Genomic DNA, 21233 nt, shown 5'->3' with positions numbered 1-21233 from the left:
TTAATTAGCTAATTCATCATAATAAATATATACTTTAATTGAATAAATAATTATAAAGGTTAATTTTTTTTGGCAGAAATTTATATTTATATTTTTATTTTAAAAAAATAATTCCCAAATATGTCTAAAATTTCCGGAAAGTAAGATGCGGCAAAAGGGTTCAGTGCCCCATCGTTCTCACTTGAACCCCCCGACTCTGAATATCTGAGAGAGGCACCTTGTCGGCACGAGTTTCTACTCTCAAATGGCGCTTTCCCTTTGAAACCAATTAGGGTTTCTCTTTCACTCTCCATTGCAAGCACAATGTTTGGAGCTCAACTCTCCTCCTCCGCCTTCGGCACTCCACAATCAACTCCGGGCTTCGGCACTCCACAATCAACTCCAGCCTTCGGCACTCCACAATCAACTCCGGCCTTTGGCACGCCGGCGTCCACTCCGGCCTTCGGAACTCCATCGGCGTCCCCCGCATTTGGAAACTTTTCATCAACTCCTGCTTTTGGAACTCCATCTTCGTCGTCTTTTGCTACCGGCTTCGGCTCGTCTCTTTTCTCCACTCCTTTCTCTTCTCAGCCTTCACAACAGCAGCAGCAGCAATCGCCGTTGTTTCAGCTACCAGCAGCTACAGGATTTGGTTTCCAGACTCCGTTTGCAGCGCCTCAGTCCAGTCTATTTCCAAATGCTCAATTGACCACTCAGATGGCCCCGGTGGCACCGCTTCCTTTCTCCATGGCAGATCGAGATATTCAAGTACGTTTCTGAAAGTAACTGGCAAGAACTAGCAATATCTCCTTTCTCCTTCTGTGTCTGCGCCGTTTATTTTGTTTTTTATTGTCTGCATCAGGCAATTGTTGAGGCTTACAAGGACGACGCAGGAAACCCTAAGTATGCTTTCAAGGTTTGTATTCCTTTTCTCGACTGGAATCGTAGTGCCTTTGTGTTTTTACCCTAGCTTACACTTGAGAATTGATAATCGTGAGGAAGAATATTATAAACTTTCTTTTAAGTTCTAGAAAGTTGTGTATTCATCATTTCCAGTTGCTAGGAAGTTGATATTTGTGTTTATTTTGCAGCGTTTGTTGTTCAGTGTAACTGATCCTCAATATAGGGCGAAACCTGCTGGTGTGTCGGATGTGAGTTCCGTATAACGTGTTTTTACGTCCGAAGAATTTTCATATCTTTGTATGTCTTTTTTTCATCGGATTCTACACTAAGTACGGATTAATAGTTTGCATTGCCAGATAATGTGGGCTGAGGCTATGGCAAAACTTGAAGGCATGGAAAGTGCTGATAGAGAGCGATTGTGGCCACAGCTTGTTCAAGGTTTTAAGGATTTATCTCAGCGATTGAAGGTATTTCAATGTACTGCGAAATGTGTTGCGAAATTCTTTGATTATATTTTAAAATATTTGTCTCAGGGCTTGAAATTTGTGTATGTCCTCCATATCTTTGCATATTTGATTATGCTCTATGAGTTTTAGCATATTTTTTGTTAGAGCATCAAACTTTTTGTAGTTATTTCCATCAATGATGACGATTTGCAGGCGTGTTCTTAAGCAATGTTAACCATATACATATAAATTTGAACCTGCGTCATGGATCTGATTTGATACTTTGAGTTCATATAGGTGGCTGATCCAATGTTACATTTGGGAGATTGTACTGATGGATGCAATTATATTTCTAGTTCACCTTTTTCACTGTATTAAGGATTCATTTTATTTCAAACTCAATTGGTATAATAGTTGAGTTCTATATTAATTTCAATTATATTAAATTTTAAGTGATGAAACGTTTTTTTATTTACACAATTTTCTAATGATTAATTAATAAAAACGATAGGTTTGAAATAAATATATAGTTTGATGATTATAGCTTCCCTTAAAACCTTTAACATAAATAAAACTTATTTAATGAAATAAAGATAATCATGTTTGGACTTACTGAATGGCTAAACTTGACTTAAAATTTTATAGTTTATTTAAGTACACAATATTTCATTTTCTTGAAAATAAATTTATACTTTCAGTTATAGTGAAAAAAATTAAATTCATGATAACTATACACATTAAAGTGTCAGCATTATTCAAAAATAAAATTCTAATAGCAAGCAAGATTGTCCTAATGTGCTTATATAGAGAGCTTTTTCCTCATAAATATCAGTAAGTTCCAAAATGTCGCTAAGGTATTGCCTCCGTTATGCCTGTACTGTATCTACCCCTTTTGGATGTTAATTGTTGTGACAAGTTCTGGTCCTTGTGTAATTGACATTCAAAACTGTTAAGTAGGAAAACACAAGTTATGTTTGATAGGATGCCAATTATGTTTATTTAGTCCATCAATGTTGGTGGAACAAATGCAATAGCCTAATGACTGGTTTTTTGTTTCCATTCAAGATTATTAATATGTTCTTGGATGAGTACGATTATCTTTATGTTCAAGTTGCAGGGCATATGTAAATTGGAAATATCCATGGTATATCAATATTGCATGTGCTGAAAGTTATAAACTGCTGTGCCATATTAGCTTCTGCGTGTGCTTCCAGCGTGCCTTGTGGAAGTTCTTAAAAGTTGTCAAATAGTGAATCTGTTTTGTTTCTGTTACTGTTGATAAAAATGTTTTTAACATCTGAAAATATCTTAAAAGAGTGATATTTGTGCATACTTTTCTGCCATACCCTTCTACCCATTTTAAGTGTATTATCCTTTTCACATGTACTTGTGTTTGATGAGTGAAGCAGCCTGGTTTGTTGCACTGACACTTCTGAGGTTAATGCAGATTCAAGATGAAGTCATTCTTTCTGATGCTGAGAGACTGCGGATGACCCAAAGCAATGTCAAAACGGTAATCTGATGCTTCCTTGAGGATAAAATTTTTTAATTTTTTTTTTTTTTTTTTTTTTTAATTAATGATTGCTTTATACAGCTTCAGAGGCATTTTCTAGCTGATACTCTACCTTGGGTCCAAAGATTGAAACAGAAGGAGCAAGGTCTTCAAAGGCGTCTTTTGAGAGTATGTATTATTTTTTATAATCAGTGGGCTAAAAAGAAAAAAGAATGATATGGATGTGATCTTCATGTTTTCCTTCCCTCCGCCCCACCCAACACACACACACAAAATGTTCATAATGCTCCTGATGCCAAAGTGCTTCTATTTTATATTTTCCCTTTTGTTCGATTAAAGATGATGAGAATTGTGGAGGCGCTAGAAAGTAAGGGTTGCCGAGTGCCTATAATGACAGGGGAGGCTGAATTGGCTGAGAAGTTAGCTTTGATAACGAGACAGGTAGGTATCCTTCCCCCCCTTTTACCTCAATTTCAAAAACTGAAAATATCCTTGCAGGGAATTCGTAGGACATTTCCATCTAGTTGAATCAAATTCAACTTTATCCTCATTGTTAAACATGTAAATTATTGCAAAATTTAAATAACTTGATAAAATTTTCAATTATCATTCTGCAAAAAGAAACAGACTGAAATTTAGAATCAGTGCTTTAATTTTCTTTCTAAAGAACATCGTATTTACATTATCTTTTATTGCCTTTTAATGTTACTATAATATGATATTCTTGTCTACCATTATAATATACCTTAAAAATGAATTTAGTTTCCATGTAGGAAGGCAAGTTGTCTTCTTCTTTATCAAGTCAATGGGGGGATAAACTAGAATTAAAATTTTAACCAGGGGAAAATATGTTACTTACCCAAAAAGTTGTTTATCGTAATGAGATTCTTGGACATGTTTCAGTTGAGAGGATCTGGAGCAGAGCTTTCGAGGAGGGTGAAAAATTTGCTTACAATTACTTGTGGTCAAGCAAATGGCTCTGGTGCTGGTAATTCTATCTATCTTCAAGGTTCGACAAAAATACACGAACAGAGTCTTGTTGATATGCAGGAGGTGCGTATATGTGTTTGGAGTCTGCTTTTTCACTCGAAGTTTTGCTGAAAATAAACATAATGAGGCTTACCAAAATTGTGTTGACAGTCTTTCAAAAATAAAAGAAAAATGTGGTATAATGATTTGTTAGTGAGAATTTTGTTAAATGCAGTTATTTTATTGTCTGATTTATTAACCAACATCATCTACATGTCGTGTGCCAGGTATTGCAGCAGCAGACCGAGGCCATTGCTAGACTTGGAACTGTTTTAAAGCGAGATGTTAGAGACATGGAAATTATAATGGCTGAAGACAAAGAGATGATAGATGATTTGAGTTAAAAGGAATTGAGTTCACATTTCTATCCGATTTTCTGTTTGTTATTGATATATTTGCCTTGATTTTTCCAAAAGGAAAAATTAAAATCTGATTTCAAATGTTTTATATGCTGCCCAAGTTATTCATCTAGTGCTGGCTGACATCTCTTCAGAGAGCCTGGGTTAGTTAGTACTTCGTTAAGATGTGGTCAATTTGAAATGTTTAATACCTATTCGATTTTGATTCGTTGCAGGGTTAAGGGATGAACTGTAATTGAGTGATAAGGCAGCGTGAACAGTTGCTATGTTGGTCGCTTAGCGTAGTCGACATCAGCAAGGTATTGGATTCATGAAAAACCTTTAAAATATTGGCATTTGGATGATATACCTCTTTATTATAAAAGCTTATGCTAGGAAGAAGAAATGTGGCTTCTTAAATTTAAGTTTTGTATAGTTTGTAGTTAGATATGCTTATCTTGAGTAACCAACCCCTCAAGGTCAGGTATATTTGTGAAAAGGTTAGATAATAGATATGACATCCCATTGAAATTTATTAGGAGGCCACAAACTAGACGAAAAGGTTTGGGGCAAAATTTAGAGATGTAATATCATGAAATGCCTCGGTAAGTGCTCAACTTCATAGGTGGCAATTCTGCCCAGATATCTTCTCTTTAGTTGGGAGATGATTCTGCACGAATCGGATTTTTCAAGGAACATATCAAGAGAATTGGATTTGGTTAGACAATGTGGCTGGTAAACAAGGTTTGGGTTTTTTAGCAAGTTACGGAATCTCTTGTCAAATATTCAATATGATTCCATCTACCAGATTTATTTAGTATACATATTAGGTGTCGGTTTTTGTTATTAAAACTGGTGAAAGTTGCAGAGAAATATTAGAGATTGGAGTGAGGTAAGGAAGAAGGTGGAGGGGGTTATGCTAGAGAAACAGGTGTTATAGAGAAAGGGAGATGTAATATTATTAAGTTTTGAGACTTTGAATGATGAAATTATGTTCTCTGCACTGTGTTAAAAAATTTACTTTTGTTTTTAAGCATTATTTCAAAATCAAAATTTTAAAAATAAAGTTGTCTTGACTCATTGGATAATGTTTTTATTTATAATTTTCTATTTCTTAAAATTAGGTTTGTTTTAGTATGGTGTATTGTTTACCTTTCATAAAAACCATTCTGAATTTCAAGCTATATATATATATATATATTGTAAAAGCAATCTTATTCTTAGCCTTCAAAATTTTACCTAAATTTGAAAAAGAATATATTATTGGAGAATGTAAATTGACTGTTGAATGGTTAAAGCTGTAATTACTGAATCAGGTTGACTTGCAGGAACGGTTAAGTGAATTTGGCTGGTGTAGTTGACAATTTTTATAAAATGCTTTTTAAATCCATTTATGTTTTATCAACCGCAAAAGCTTTTAAAAATTATTACTTTTTTTGTTACTTAATTTGTTTGGAACCTTTTTTTTTTTTTTTTTACAATTCTTCTCATGATATTTTTGTAATTTAAATTATATAGAATTTTATATAATTATGTTTATTTTTCATTTTGAACACATTACATTTAGAAATAGAATTGTATCCCTCATGACTTTGATAATCGAAATCAAGCCAAACCAAAAACCAAAAGAATGAAGAACATGTCTGTGTCGACCATATTATTTCTGTTGGATGAAAGTTTCACGGTTAATTTTAGAGAATGATTATGGATTTATAATTAAAGAATACCGTCTCCATTGATATAAGGCATTTAGGGGAGCGAGTGAAGGTTTATAATAAAAGAATACTATCTCTTGACAGACTTCAAAAGAAAAAAGAGTCAAGCTCGATAGATTTAGAGAATTGATCATGAGGTTTTTTTTTTTTTTTTTTGGAGAAACCTGCAAAGCCATGAGAGAATGTTCATCTATTGTTAGAAAATTTTCAAACCACAGAGCATAAATTTCTACTTTCCTCATTCATTACTGCAAAATATAAAACGAAAAAAAATTATTCCACAAAGATCAGAGAAGAAGGGGAAGAACAACAATTACAAAATCAAAAAAGAAAAAGAAAAAATCGGGCCCAACCTGAATCTTGCTTGCCTTGTTAGCAAACTCTTCACTAAAGCTGACCAAAAAAATGATGGGTTCCTGCAAGAAATTACAGGAATAGCTTGACTGGTACAACAATGGCGGCCACCTTCATAACCCACAATCATTTCTCATCATCCAATCCTGTCGAAACTCTCCGACACCGTTTTCATTCTGGGCCGAACTTCCGGGTCACTCTCTGTACAGGCGAGCGCCACGTGGAATACAGCAAGCACCTCTTTCTTGGCATGTACTTCTTGTAGAAGAGAAGGGTCAACCAAATTCGACAACGGCTTAGCTTCTTCAAACCCTTGCCTGACCCACCTAACCAAATCCGGAATCTCCAAAGAACTCGACCCGTTCGGAGAAATCTCCGGCGGCTTTCCGGTGAGCAATTCGAGGACCATGACACCGAAGGAATAGACGTCCCATTTTTGGGTAGGGCGGCCGCCGGGAGCTCGAGCCTCCGGCGCGCAGTAGTTGTTGTTGCGGTCGGTTGGGGCGGATTTGAGATAGGAGAAGGCGCCGCCGATGAGGCCGCCAGAGGAGGAGGGATTGTTGCCGGTGATGGTGATCAATCTGTTGAGGCCGAAGTCGGAGATGTGGGGGCGGAATTCGTTGTCGAGGAGAATGTTGGAGGGCTTGATGTCGCCATGGACGAACTTTCTTGGACTGCACTCGTGGAGATAAGCCAATCCCCTTGCAGTTCCTTTGGCAATTCGTAGTCTGGTTGACCATGAAAGGGTTGAAGATGGCTGCCCGTTTCTCCCTGTTTGGTTGACATCAGGAATGCGTCACATCAGTTCCAATTTCCAAAAGCTAAGAGCCTGTTTCTTGTTTTCTCCGTAGTCAGAGCCCAAATGATAATATGAGTATATTTTTTCAAATAGGAATCATGAACAATGGTGGGTAGTAAAGCTTAGGGTATAAACTACTTGTATCCGTTTCGATTAATGAATACAAGAGGGATTGCCCTCGATCTTATTTGATTATAACTTTCTCACTTTCTAAGAAGAAGCTACTTTTATCGGACACAGGATGAGTCACTCTCTCGCAAAGCAAAGAACCTTCCTTCTATTCCATCGTGCATTAGGTGCACAGAAGTTGAAGCTTTGACCCGTAGGTCTTGGAGTTTCTTTGATTATCAGACAAATACGAGAAGAGGTGGCAGAAATGTCATAGAGGTCATAAGGTCTACAATCCAAAAGGGGTTGAGTTTAGGGAATCTTTTGGACCAATCCAAAAGTTTGGGTTAGTCGGATTAGTAACCCAACCATTGCTAAAAAATATATATATTGTCCAAAATTCATAACCAGGGATAAATATGACATAAACAAATACAAATAAATCTATAATAATTTAAAAAACAAATTCTTTGACGTCAACAACCAGCCTCAAAGATTGCAATAGTTTTAAGAAAAATAAAAAGATACTATAATATAAAAGTTGTATATAAGCCCCTCAATAGCATATCCATGAATACGTATAATATCTTAATATATATAATAAATTTTTGTTCGATTTAGGTCCATCCAAAGTTTTACCCAATAAATTTGAAAACTGAATTGAATCATTCAAGTCTAGAAAAATTAAACCAAACAAAACCAATCCTTATAATTCCAAGTAAGACTAATACATTTCAAACTTATCCAACCAACTATTTTTAAGTCACTTGAAATGACCTAATTGGGAAGAGGAAAAGAGTTGACTGGTTGATTACTAGACTCATGGCCTAAGAATGCCAAAGGAGCAGCGCCCACAATCCAAGGCTACGTGGAAAGTGCAGTGGGCACAGCGCGGGGACAGCCGTTGTTGGATCCCACGCTTGGCAATGACATTAGGCACCAACCATTGTGCCAAAACTACACCCCTTCAAGTACCGACCCAAAACTAAAAGACAATTATCCAATATGGGAATTTTCTCCCCCACTCCACCCAGATAAATGTTAAAAAAGAACTTGCATTAATTGTGTCTACGGCCGCCGAAAAGATCATTGATGAACGGTCAGCTGAGTGGAACCCATATGTCCAAAAGCTACCAGGGGTAGGAAAGTTAGCCCACTAATGTAATAACTAATTACTGGTATTCTGTGACGTAGAGACCTGAATTCTAGCTACGACATCATGGAGATTGTGAAAATAAAAGCAATCCCAGTACAGAGAAAGAAGAACAATCAGGAAGATTGTGAAAATAAAAGCAATCCCAGAACAGAAAAACAAGAACAATCAGGTAATCGAGTGGAAAGGAATAATTGAACGTACCGCGAAGTGCAGAGGCCAAGTTTCCATTGGAGATAAAATCACTGATCAGGAGCTTCTCATCTGGCGCCCAGTAATAAGCTCTCAGTTTCACAATATTGGGATGTTTTACCCTTCCAATGGCCTGCACCTCCGCCGCGAACTCCTTATACCTCTGTTCTCCGCCTTCGCCCAGCCGCCGTACGGCCACCGGAATCCCATTTCCGAGCACCACTTTGTACACAATCCCCAATCCACTCTTTCCCAGCACATAGGCCGATGCTCTCAGCAGCTCGTCCAGCTCGAACGTAAAGCCTTTGTCTATGGCCACAAGCCCTCCCTCTTCTCTGTTTCCATCACTGTTCTCCTGTTCCTCCATTTCGGACTCCTCGTTCTTATCATGTCCATTCATACAAGGAAAATTGCATAGATCGTTTTTCTGGTTCCCTCCGAGTTTTCCTTTGGACGTACAACTACAGCCGTTCGGATTGTCTTTACTTCGCCAATATATGTATACTATTACCAGGCCGATAAACGCCACTCCGGCGGCATCGGCGGCAGAGATGAAAATGATTAATCCGGCGCCCAAGCCTTTTCCAGGGGCATTGTACGAAGGCCTAGAAGCCGGATTTCCCGGTGAGCCACGCTCTGAACTCCCACAGGATTTCTGAAGAGGAAATCCGCACAACTTAGGATTGTTGAGAAATGCAGTTGGTCCCTGATTTGCAAAAGAACCAGTCTGAGGTATGCTTCCACTCAAATTGTTGCTCCGGAGGTCGAAACTAACCGTCACCGGCAAATCTCCTAGCATCTTCGGAATTTTTCCTGATAAATGATTGAAGGACAGGTTAAGCGTACCGGAAAGTGTCGTCAGTTCCCCCAAATCCTCCGGAATCGGTCCACTGAAATCGTTCGATGAGAGGTCGAGTTGCCGTAAATTATCCATCCCGGACCACACACCAGAAGGAATTTCTCCTTCAAATTGATTTCTAGAGAGTATCAAACGCTGCAATTGCTTGCAATTCTTCAATTCATCGGGGATTGGTCCATCGAAAGAATTGTTAGAGAGATCGAGGTTTTGAAGCCTCGGAATGTTGCAGATCGAAGGGGGAAAAGGACCAGAGAGATTATTACTATATAGAAATAAGCTATGCAAAGAGGTAGCATTAAACAACTGCTCCGGTATCGAGCCGTAAAAATTGTTGTTATGGAGGTTCAATCGCCGGAGATAAACAAGCGAACCGAGCTCAGAAGGAATATAGCCATGGAGACTCTTACCAGAGAGAGCAATCCCAACCACACGCGAATCACCGGAAACATTCATGCAAGAAATGCCAGCCCATCGGCAAGGCGTGGAGTCATTCTCGTTCCAATCAGAGAAAATAGATGCATCAGGCGACTGATCAACCGCCGACTTGAGAGAAAGAAGCGAAATACCGTCCGGCGAAAGGGCTAAAACCTTGAACGAGACATGAAAGTGAAAAATGAAGAGGAGAAACCACAGATTCTTCTTCATCATCACCACCGTCGTTTTCCCTCTCGAAAGCGGCGGCGACGGAGACCGGCGAAGGATGCAGTAAGCAGAAAAAATGGAGAAAAAGAGGAATCGAACGGCGACGAGAATATGGAGGTTGATCGGAATGAAGAAGAGGAATTGAGAAATGTTGTTGAAGAAGAAGAGAGGTGGTTGCCTATGGAACTCTCTATTTATCAGACAGAAAGAGACTTTGGATGAAAGGATAAATAAAAAGGATAAAATAACGGTAAAAATTAAAATTACTCATTTTCATCTCCATTATTTCAACTCAATTTTCATTATTATTATTATTATTATATTGGTAAAAATTAAATCTTATCGTTCCATCATGAAAAAATTTCGACCATTAATCGTCGTTGTAAGATCCACATCGGTTGGAGAGGCAAACAAAGCATAAAGGGTATGGAAACCTCTCCCTAAAAGACGAGTTTTAAGTCCAACCTTGACAGGAAGCCCTTGAAGGAATGTCAAAGGAGTGCTATATCTGTTAGTGGTGGGTTTGAGCAGAAATAGACAATAGTCGAGAAATGTGCATCTTTTATCTCAATCTCGAATCTTTGTATACCATAATGCATGATTATTGAAAATGGCACGTGTTCTGAAGATCAATGTGGATGATCGCTTTCTCGAACTAGGTACCTGTTTATCGCACATTCAGAGTGCAAATGAGATTGTGAAGAAAAAACGTGCGTCCATGTAGTTCAGAATTACTATCTTCAGGTTGTTTGTAGACGTTGGCATAGTATTCAAGAGAACTAATTCATGAAGAAATTGATTGGGAGTTACAAGAATCACCCTAGTCTATTGGAAAGATCTGCCAGAACCCTCTTCTCCTTCAGACTTGACTACATGTAAAAGCTGTCTCGAGAAAGTGTTTGAATATAAGCAGTAGGGATTCGCAAATACTCCAGATTGATAGCTCTCTTCTTTAAAGCTTATCTCGTATCAGGCTATTAGCGTTTTATCTGCATCTTCCTGACCAAGACCCAGAAAGAAGGGAGAGCATTCAGTAAAAGTTGTCTCGGGAAAGTTTTTTGCTCTGGAGGTCGAAACTAACTGTCACCGGCAAATCTCCTAGCATCCAGCCTATTTACCTGGTTCGGTTCGTTCAGTAGTGATTGATAATTATAATGTTGAGTCAAACAACTCCGAGAGTTTTCTTAAGGGAGAGCAAAAAACTTATGTGAAGAGTTCTTTCGATTAAATGAAACAAAAGCGGTAAATTTTCAAAATGGGAAAGAAAAAACACACGCATGTGTGCAAGACCAAGAGGCGTGGTGGCTGCACAAACCCAACCGAGATGATTCTACCCGAAAATTAGGTCGTCCGTTAAAAAAACTGTAAAATCCTTCTTTTACCTAAGAAGATCGGTAAGTGTATCAACTTTTACCCAAAGTTTTTACTTTAATCAAATGGTAATTTATAGCTCAAAAGTAAGTATTAGTAATCTATACATTATTCTTAGGTAAATGTTGCAAATTTGAATCTTCGATCTTAAGAAAAATAATACACGAAAAATAGGCTAGTTGGGAAGAACGATGGAGTGTGGCCTGTAGAGCACATGCAAAGCACAGACGGGTTGTTCATGCAGCGAATCTCTATCTCTCTCTAGTCTTATGTTATGGCCGCCCCCCGACTTACGACCTTTTATGCTACTACTACTACTGTGATATGAGCAGTTCAAATTGGTTTGATCTTTTTTAATTATCCGACAGTTTTTTTATGAGCTATGTTTAGCGTACTGTTAATTTAATTTATGTAATTTGTCGATACTTCACATTCGAGATAAGTGATGCAAAGAAAATGAGGATAACTTTTTCGTCTTTGTTGTCTTTTTGAACCGTTATATAATTGAATTGAATTTAAAAGATTTAAATCATCGGGATGAAGTTCTAAACCAATTGGTATAATTAAATTAGCACTTTAAAAACTATAGGATAAAATTTAATGCAATTCCAACTAGACGATTTGACGTAAAATAATTATTAGAAAAAGAAAAAAGATTAATGGAAGTGAAAGAAAAGCAAAGGGGAGAATGGTGCTTTTTGTATGTCTCTCTTTTTATCATTATCTTTGGGCATAATGCCAATGTTTGGTGTCCTAATAAACTCTTAACAACCATTAATAAATGCAATTTGTATTTCCTGCTTTTTTTTTTAATAAAAAAAATACCTTAAAATTATTGAAATTCATGTGATTGAAAATCAAATATTTTCCTTATTTTCCTTCTTTTTTTAATTATTTACTTCCATTAAAAACATTTTGAATAATATAGAAAAAGAAAACAAATAAGATTCATTAAAAAATAGTAAAAGAAGAAAAAATGGTTTGGAATTAAGGCAAAAGTATGTAAAAATAAAAATAAAAATAAAAATAAAAACTAATTTAATAAAAATACCCATAAATTTATATTTCATCCAAAAAATTCTTTTAAACTTTCAAAAAATTTCAAAAAAAAAATGCTATTATCATTAATTTTAGAGGTAAATTATTAATATTACTTTTAAAATATATATATATAATTAAGAGTATTTTACTTTTATAAAAAAAAAATTAAGAGTATTTTTTAAAAAATATATATAAACATTAAGAGTATTTTTTAAAAAAATATATATAATTAAGAGTGTTTTTATTAATAGTTTTTAAAATTTAAGAGCATTTTTTTAAAAAAGTATATATAACATATTAATATAGTAAAAAAAAAACAAAATGGAAAGGAAAGAAAAAGAATCAGGTGGATGAGAGAGCAGAATAAGAAAAGAGAGAACAGTAGAATCAACCATGAATTAAAAGCAATCATCACTCTACAACTAACGCCAAAAAATATCTGACGGTCCACATTCACTTCATTAATTTCCTTTTTATAATAATTATTTGAAAGTCAGTGATACAGTAAATGCATTATGAGAGAGGATTTGAGTGGGAAGATTATAAAGGATATCATTAAATCATGCTTACACCATAAATCACAAACTAACTAATTTACTATATATATATATNTTAGTAAAGCAAAACTTTTTTTTTTTTTTTTTTTTTTTTTTTTTTTTTTTTGTGGGAGTAGTTGGAAGGTCGGCGACTACCCACAGCATGAAATATCATTTTATATTATGAATATGGGAAAATTAATTCAAAAGAACAAAAAAAACCTAGTTTTAAGTTCACCGTGCAAGGTCGGGTCGAAGTGCACGATCTGACAAGACATATAATATTTATGTATGAATTTTTGCACGTATTAGACATATTAAATGTGTAGTAGCAACTAAATAGTAAAAGTAGAGTCCTTACTGTTAATCAATGTAACAACCTAAGTCCACCACTAGCAAATATTGTCCTTTTTGAACTTTTCCTTTTAGGTTTTTCCTTCAGGTTTTTAAGACGCGTTTGCTAGGAAGAGGTTTTCATGCTCTTATAAAGAATGTTTCGTTCTCCTCCCTAACCGATGTGAGATCTCACAATCCACCCCTACGAGGCCCCGCGAGGACGCTTGCACTTGTTCCCTTCTCCAATCAATGTGAAACCCCCCAATCCACCCTCCTTCGGGGCTTAGCATCTTTGCTAGCACACTGCCTCATGTCCACCCCTTTAGGGCCCAGCATCCTCGCTGGCACTCGTTCCCCTCTCGAATCGATGCGAGATCCCCCAATCCACCTTCCTTCGGGACTCAACGTCTTTGCTGGCACACCACCTCGTGTCTACCCCCTTCAAAGCTCAGCATCCTTGCTAGCACACCACCTCGTGTCCAACCCCCTTTGGGGCTCAACGTCCTCCCTGACTCATCGCTCAGAACTTAGCTTTGATGTCATTTGTAATGGCCCAAACCCACTTCTAGTAGATATTGTTTTTTTTTTTATTTTTTGCTTTCCCTTTCAGACTTCCACTAAAGGTTTTTAAAACGCGTATGCTAAGAGAGGTTTCGAACACCTTATAAAAAATGATTCGTTCTCCCCCAACAGACGCGTGATCTAACAATCAATTATACTAAACTTCCAATATTATCCAAATTGATTATTTGTCAATTAAATTTTCCACTTAGGGGCATATATTTGGAGATCCAAAGATCAAGAAAATGATTAGGAATTTCTGTCTCTACTCATAAGGTCCTAAGTTATGCATATGCCACAATGATTAGGGGGATGGAATCAAAATAATACCACCTAACGTGGAGTGAAATTGACTCACCCAAATTTTTTAATATAAAATAAGTAAAGTGAAAACAATATCTTATTCAATTTGGCTTCTCCTCCTATGTTCTCAAAAGCAAAAAGTTACCTAAAATAATTACAACAATGCATAGATTTTTGAAGATCATTTTCACCATCTTGGTTTTTCCCAGTAAAAACAAAGCGTAATACCTGAGGTAAACTGAGGTAAATTTGTTCTATCCAGCGATTTCAACCATTTCCTGTTCGACCGTATCAGCCACAACCGGGTAATATTTGAAGTGAAGTTCTCCAACATCATCACCAGATAGCTTCTTCCATCCATTTGGTCCAACATAATAAACTGGACAGAAGGATCAATTTCAAATGAATATATGCTTATAAACCAGATATCAACGACATTATAAAGAAAGGGGCGATCGGGAAATACCACTAGCAACTCCACCACTTGCTCCGTCTCGGAACGTTGCGTGATAAATTGCTCTTCTAGCCAATTCAGCAGCTTCTTCAATTGATATATCGTACCGATAGCTGCAGACATGTCGGATTATCAGAATACCTCAAATCCAAATTATAGTTTTGGTGTAGTAAATGTTAGATGAACACAACTCTCCACAATGGTATAATATTGTCCACTTTGAGCATAGGCTCTCATGGCTTTGCTTTGGGCTTCCCCAAAAAGCCTCATACCAATGGAGAGAGTATTCCTTGATTATGAACCCATGATCATTCCCTAAATTAGCCGATGTGGGACTTTCATCCAACAATAAAGAATTAACAATTGAGGTAATGAAACAAAGCAATTCATTGAGAAGCGAATTTCAGGGGTTGTCTTAAGACTTTCGTGTTGGTTACGAGATTTTATTTCTATGAAATGAAGGACAAGCAATGAGCAAAAGATGCAATACCCGTTGTCCAGGACGCCGTAAGCATAAGGCGAACCAGATCCAACTGAAAATCGAGTTCCCTTTAATCTTCCTCCTTCGCTGTCAACATAATACAATCCAGGACCCTGCAACCCCATAAGGGAAGAAGTTTATTTTACCACAGAACATGAATTAAAATCTGTAAGGGAAGAAGTTACAGGCTTACAGTTTCATCCCATCCAGCAATCATGGTGCCAACTGAAAGACCCATTCCTCGGTAGGAATACAGAATGTTAGCCAGCAACTTGGAAGCACCCGTCACTGAAATTCTGCGCTTGTTTGCCAACTCATGTAGTCGACACTATATGATGTCAAACAACTTCCATGAGAAAGTTCATTTAAAATGTAAATTTATGAGATCAAGTTTAACAGCCTATAATAGAAGAGTTGCATTAAATCAAATGTCAAAACTCATTCTGTGACAGACGAACATCAAAGCATTAACTCGTTTACCGTGTTTCTCCTTTAATAAGAATAGGGATGTCACCATCACTAAAACTAGTCATGACATGGTAATCATAATGCAAGTCCAAACATATATTAAGGAATTTGAAGAACTAATAGGCATTTCCAGAATAACAGGGTAAATGGTTTGACTGCCTAATATAGTTATCTATGATTTCTAGAGCAACGATGTTGTTATGAACTAATAGAAATGAAACACTCTAAGTTCCATGTCTGGAATTCACACAAGCTAAAAAATTTCGTTCAATATTATGATTATTAGCCAATGATTCACCATGCAAACATGTGGATTCACCCAAATACTCAGGTCATCAATCTGTAAAAGTGAACCTCAACACCAATAAATCACATCGACCAACCTTGAAACTCTTAATTGACTAAAGTTTTTTGGAACGAAAACTGAGGGGATTCTTGGAATGGTAAAATCAAACCAAAAGAGGATCAATTACTTTATTCAGTCCAAAAGGTTATCTCTTGAGTTTGGATCTTTTATAAATAAGCCTCAAGTTTGTTTAGTTAGCTATCAGAGAGTCAAAGGTCCAAAATCTTCAGTTCCCTTTATTTCAATAAAAACAAACTGGAAATGACCTTTCTAATTGGTACTGAGAGAAAGGGGAAGGCTGGAATCAATAGGAACCCAAAAATTAACCTTCTCCCCATACAAATTAATTGATTCTACCATGAAAAGAAGACATGGGAAAGTCCATATCTTTGCCATCTCAGTCAATAAACAACTTGCTTTTGATGATAACTTTCATATCATTCCTAATGGATTCTGACTGAGCAAACAGTACATAAACTGTTCAAATTCTAAGAGCTGTGATCAGCAACAGAACTATATAAAACGTAGGAAAGCATTTTGTGCTCAACAAAGGTTATGAAAGCTGTGTTGAATAGGTGTAAATGTAATCGACATTCCAATATCTTGTGCTCAACAAAGGTTATGAAAGCTGTGTTGAATAGGTGTAAATGTAATCGACAATCATTTGCTGCTAAAGAAATGCATATACAACCTTAATGCCAAGATTTCTGTGCCAAAACTGGCAATCAGCAGCTCCTCCAGCCATTGTGCCAAGCATGTATGGATTTATTTCAATGATCTTCTTCACAGATTGAGATGCTGAAAATATCAGAAAACAGAAATGAATTAGTCAAGTAGCAGACGGCATAGTGAAAGGGTCATTGTTGCAGAATAATGTCTAAAAACAGTCCAGTACACGACCAATCCAAACGTTATAGGTATCTAAGTGAAATTCAATATAGAAAATAATCAAAACTGGGATAAGAAAACCTTAGAGTACTTCTATCAAGTGACCATACATCATTGAACAATTTATCATTTGAGAGGGCCCCTCCATCAAGTACCTTTATAAACTAAGAGAATGACCAACTTTCTCCATTTGCAACCTCCCCCTATAAACAGGGCACGCCTCCTCTTAACGAACTGCCAGAATTTATGTTCCCTTTTCACCCCTCTCATATACATTTACCACAAGAGACCGAACAAATATGTAAGCATAAATCAACCATTCTAAGAAAGGAAATCCATCGTCACAGACACGACAAAAAAAATATTATTCTCAATAAGTTCTTCACGTGCGTCAAAATTCACATAAAACAGTACAATAGCAAAACGTGGCTAAATAATTTTCGAAATAATAATGCACCTCGAGAAGGTTCGCAAGAGAAGCATATTAGTGTCATGTATTAAAAATGCAGGATTTTAATGAGGGAGGGCAGAACTAACATATATATCCTCCCATGCTCGCTCGGGAATCTGCAGCAACCATGACTCCTTCCTTGAAAATGAAGGCCAGAGTTGTCGTTCCCTTTGCAGGCTTCACCATCTGAATAGCGTCTTTCTGAAATCCATCAAACTGAAATGCCAGTTGGGAGTCAATATTTAGGAAAAGGTCATCCTCAAACTACCCCAAGTTATGGAACTAAGAAGCACATTATCACTCACATTAGCAGCATTTGGAACATCGAAAGATGGCACGGTCGATAACCCATTGAGTAGCTCAGTACTACTCGAACCAGAAAAATAAGTGGCCGATTCAAGACCGCTAGTATCCAGCTTCATGCTCAAGATCTTGTGACAAATTAAAAAGAAAATATATCAAAATTAAAAGATTTGCCACTAATAAGCATAATTGGATGCAGCACACAAAAAGAACCCCAAAAACAATCAAACAGCTACTAATTCCACCCAGAAAACTCATCCGTTGCCAACCGGCGATCAATTATACACAATGAGGCGGCAAAACTGTAAACATGGCAATCAAACCAAAAAATCAGAGTCTCTGCTAACAATCTCGAAATCGCTGCATGGTCTCATTAACCAAACTGATCCTACAACTATTGCAACACGTCGTATACTGTGTGATTCAAGAAAGAAAATGATCCTATGATGAAATTGAACGAAATTTTCGGTAATCACCGTTATTCAAAGAAGAAAACTGAAAACACAAGTCGATTAGGAAATAACTTTTCGACTATACCGTTTAAATAAGGATTCAGATACGATTGCAAGCGTATATCAAAGACGACGAACGCTACAGCGGCCGAAACGATTGGGGAAATGCCAATTTTTTGAACGAATTCGTCTTCAGTAGAGCTTTAAGTCGGTCGGTTTCTTGTGCTCCAGGAAAAGAAAAAGGCAAAAGTTCTGGAGAATCTAAATAGACTAAATTAATAAAATAAAATACCTTCAAACATAATAATAATAATAATAATAATAATAATACGTTTATATATATAGTTTTGGATTGAAATATTTTTAATTTTTTAAAAATTTTATTAATATTCTTAAAATTTAATTAAAAATAATTGAAAATACTTTAAACTTTTAAATTTTCATTAATACTTTTATATATTTTAAAAAAAATAAAACAAATATGTTTTTTTTTTAATATATCTTTCAAAATTAAATTTATAAACAATAATAATAAATGTAATGAGTTAAAATTAATTAAATAAAATTATTTTACACATGAGATATAAATTCTTTTTTACTCAATTTGATGGATTTCATAAAGACCTATTCCAACCAATGACATTCCCATTCAAATTTTGTCGCCCAAACGGTAATATTCTGAATTTAAAAAAAGAAAAAAAAAAAAAAAAGATTAACGCTAGCGGGAGGGAGGTGGTCGAGAGAGTGCAAGCGCGTGGTTGGTCTAGGTTCACCTTGTTCGACTCTTATTTGTGTGCTCTGTTGATATAAGTAGCGTTCTGGAGCTTCTAAACAAGTTTTAACTTGTAAAATGTGTTAAGGATGCTGATTAAAGTTTTAACGTGTAAAATGACATTGTTTATGGACTCTATATTGGATAGCGGGCACAAAGTAGACACGCATGTGTCGTTCAACATTGTCTTTGAAAGACTAATTTCAAAGGAAGTCACCTAAGACACAAGACACTCGTCTTATAACGCTCATCCTCACTGTGACACACATATGTGCTACAAGATAGCTCAGTCACAAGTCCCAAGGTGGTGGAGAGCTGACATCATGCCTCTTCTAAAATACATTCCAAGGCATCTTGAGTCTAACAGAAGTAAACATGATTTTAGTGAAGGGTCATATGGTCTCATGGATCGTACGTTCGGTGTCCTATCAACACGAAATTTGGCGAGTATTCATATTTCATACGAACGAACTTAATTCCAAAGCCACATACCTAAACTTCTTTCGAAACCCCGACTTTCGAAATTATCGTCCCTTTATCAAGCCAATATATTGTCCCTCTTGTCTACTTGTTGCCTCCATCTTATTTATGTCTCATCTTGGCTACAATGTACATTGACCCTTTACATGGCCGGATGGGTACCACTTGAGCATCACCACATTGACCGTATTTATGTGAGGATCACAACCTACTCTCTTCTCAGTATGATTATGACATTAGTTCTGATATTGCGTGCATCTAATTTATGTTCATGAACCTATCATAACATGGGCTATGAGTTATTTCATGCCGCCAGAGAGTCTAGCAGGCCAGTTGTCGTTTCACCAAGAGTAAACATTATATACGAGCTCGAGCTCGGAGATGATAAAAAGTATAAAATACATTTTTAATGCTTTTAAAAGTCTTAAAATAGGATTGGAGTGTGGAGGCAAGTGGAGTCCAATGTGTATAGGGAAAAGTGCTTCAATTTGGACCACTTCGAACAATAAATCACTTCACCTAACTAAAACTAATATTTAATTTAATTTATAATATTCTGAAAATCCATTTCATTCACACACTCCATTTATTAATTTTAAATATAATGTCACAATCTTAATTTTTCTTATTTTTGTTCAATTTTAAAGCTTCGATTTAAATATTAATTTATTTACGTGACATCTCAACTTCTTTTTAGGTAATGTTCGGTTAGAGACGTTCACGAGACAGGATGAAAAGCCTTCTTTATCTCTATTTCTATCTCTTATTTCAAATCTTATTCTCGTGAAAATTTTAATTTATTTTTGTCGAGAATCGAGTTTTCTTAAGAAAATATTAATTTAAAAAAATTAATGGAAACTTTATATTTAAATAAATCTATTAATATTTCATAAATAATAAATTTCAATATTACGACATAATCTTTCACTCTAATAGTAAGTGGGGTGGAACAGGGGTGGGGACGAGAGCGGGGAAAATTTTCTCCCAGCTCCCTCTACCGTTCCCTATTAAAATGAAAGCCTAAGCTTAACTAAAAAGGGCTTGTCTTCAACTCCGGGGGTTGGCTGGTTGGAAGGATTCTCACCCCACTCGAGAACGAGTCTCCATAGAATACTAGCCCTGGAAAATTCAAATGCAAGTCTCTATGGGCTATGACTTCATATTTACTTGACTTGTTTTGGGTGTTTCTAACCGTGAAGATTACTCATACAAACCATCGACATATAATTATTTCAAGCACGTTCAATCTCGGAATCGATTCATTCATACACTTCTCCTTTACTCGAGCATCACAATCACGTCATTTCTTCGTACTCAATTTGAATAATTTTTATCTTTTAACTTAACGTTGTGATACACGAACAAAGACACAATGTTTGGTCGAACTCGGAAAATGACAGGATTAATTTGTTTGAAAAAGAAAAAAATATATATATTAAAATTATTTAATTATATTATAAGGCATCTTTCAACATGTCACACATCTCCGTATTCAATTATTTGAATTGTTTTTATATAATAATTAATTTGTATCGATATTACTCATAAATAATAAATTTAAAAATGAATTTATTACCTAAATTATTTAATTATTATTCCTACTTCCTCCTTTTGGTATTCATTAAGGACGAGGAAGCAAACCTCGAAACTCGAGCCACGTCATTTCCAAATCACGTGTGGGTTTCTTTTTATATTCTCCCTTAAAATGACACGTGGCATTATTTTTGTATTTTCTTCAGGAAATCTACACGGTTTAGGGAAATAAAAAATAAAAAATAAAACAGACGTGTAAAGCCACGTGGTAATGCGGATCTCTCCGAGAATTACTCGTTGACAGCGTGTACACAGATGGGAAAACGAGTCCAGGTCGGAAATTAATAATATTATTATTATTTTGGTTTCAAAATTTAAATTGAAAATCGGAGTTGGATTTCGGGGCAAGTTTTGTCTCCACGGAATT

General features: G+C 36.1%; 3 protein-coding genes across 5 annotated transcripts; 1 reads left to right on the top strand and 2 right to left on the bottom strand.

Annotated features, from left to right (window-relative positions):
- The first annotated feature begins 155 nt into the window (after positions 1-155).
- On the top strand, positions 156-4614 carry LOC111466521 (nuclear pore complex protein NUP54). 2 transcript variants are annotated; one of them, XR_002714391.1, is made up of 10 exons: positions 156-747; positions 842-895; positions 1071-1130; positions 1239-1349; positions 2776-2841; positions 2923-3009; positions 3181-3282; positions 3745-3894; positions 4098-4372; positions 4445-4614. XR_002714391.1 is itself a non-coding variant. In XM_023111202.1 (9 exons), exons 1-9 carry the CDS (start codon positions 304-306, stop codon positions 4212-4214), a joined length of 1191 nt encoding a protein of 396 aa, XP_022966970.1. In that variant the 5' UTR covers positions 156-303; the 3' UTR covers positions 4215-4614. The 2 variants fall into 2 exon arrangements, 1 of the variants encoding a protein (XP_022966970.1); XM_023111202.1 differs by having other exon boundaries at positions 4098-4614.
- A 1533-nt stretch (positions 4615-6147) lies between these two features.
- LOC111466327 (receptor protein kinase-like protein ZAR1) lies at positions 6148-10313 on the bottom strand. Its single transcript, XM_023110928.1, has 3 exons — positions 10298-10313; positions 8542-10242; positions 6148-7048 (listed from the first exon to the last, which is right to left on the bottom strand). The coding sequence occupies exons 1-3, from the start codon at positions 10311-10313 to the stop codon at positions 6414-6416; spliced, it is 2352 nt and encodes a 783-aa protein (XP_022966696.1). The 3' UTR covers positions 6148-6413.
- A 3866-nt stretch (positions 10314-14179) lies between these two features.
- LOC111466533 (proteasome subunit beta type-5-like) lies at positions 14180-18283 on the bottom strand. 2 transcript variants are annotated; one of them, XM_023111228.1, is made up of 8 exons: positions 18107-18283; positions 17572-17697; positions 17353-17482; positions 16619-16725; positions 15307-15441; positions 15123-15226; positions 14645-14745; positions 14180-14557 (listed from the first exon to the last, which is right to left on the bottom strand). In XM_023111228.1, the coding sequence occupies exons 2-8, from the start codon at positions 17686-17688 to the stop codon at positions 14433-14435; spliced, it is 819 nt and encodes a 272-aa protein (XP_022966996.1). In that variant the 5' UTR covers positions 17689-17697; positions 18107-18283; the 3' UTR covers positions 14180-14432. The 2 variants fall into 2 exon arrangements, with proteins under 2 accessions (XP_022966996.1, XP_022966997.1); XM_023111229.1 differs by lacking the exons at positions 17353-17482; positions 17572-17697; positions 18107-18283 and adding an exon at positions 16971-17106.
- Positions 18284-21233: the final 2950 nt, after the last annotated feature.

This window comes from Cucurbita maxima, unplaced genomic scaffold (assembly GCF_002738345.1).
Source record: "Cucurbita maxima cultivar Rimu unplaced genomic scaffold, Cmax_1.0 Cma_Scf00031, whole genome shotgun sequence".
Classification (NCBI taxonomy): Eukaryota; Viridiplantae; Streptophyta; class Magnoliopsida; order Cucurbitales; family Cucurbitaceae; genus Cucurbita; species Cucurbita maxima.
Note: the sequence above shows the minus strand (reverse complement) of the source record. Positions and strands in the feature narration are given on the sequence as shown.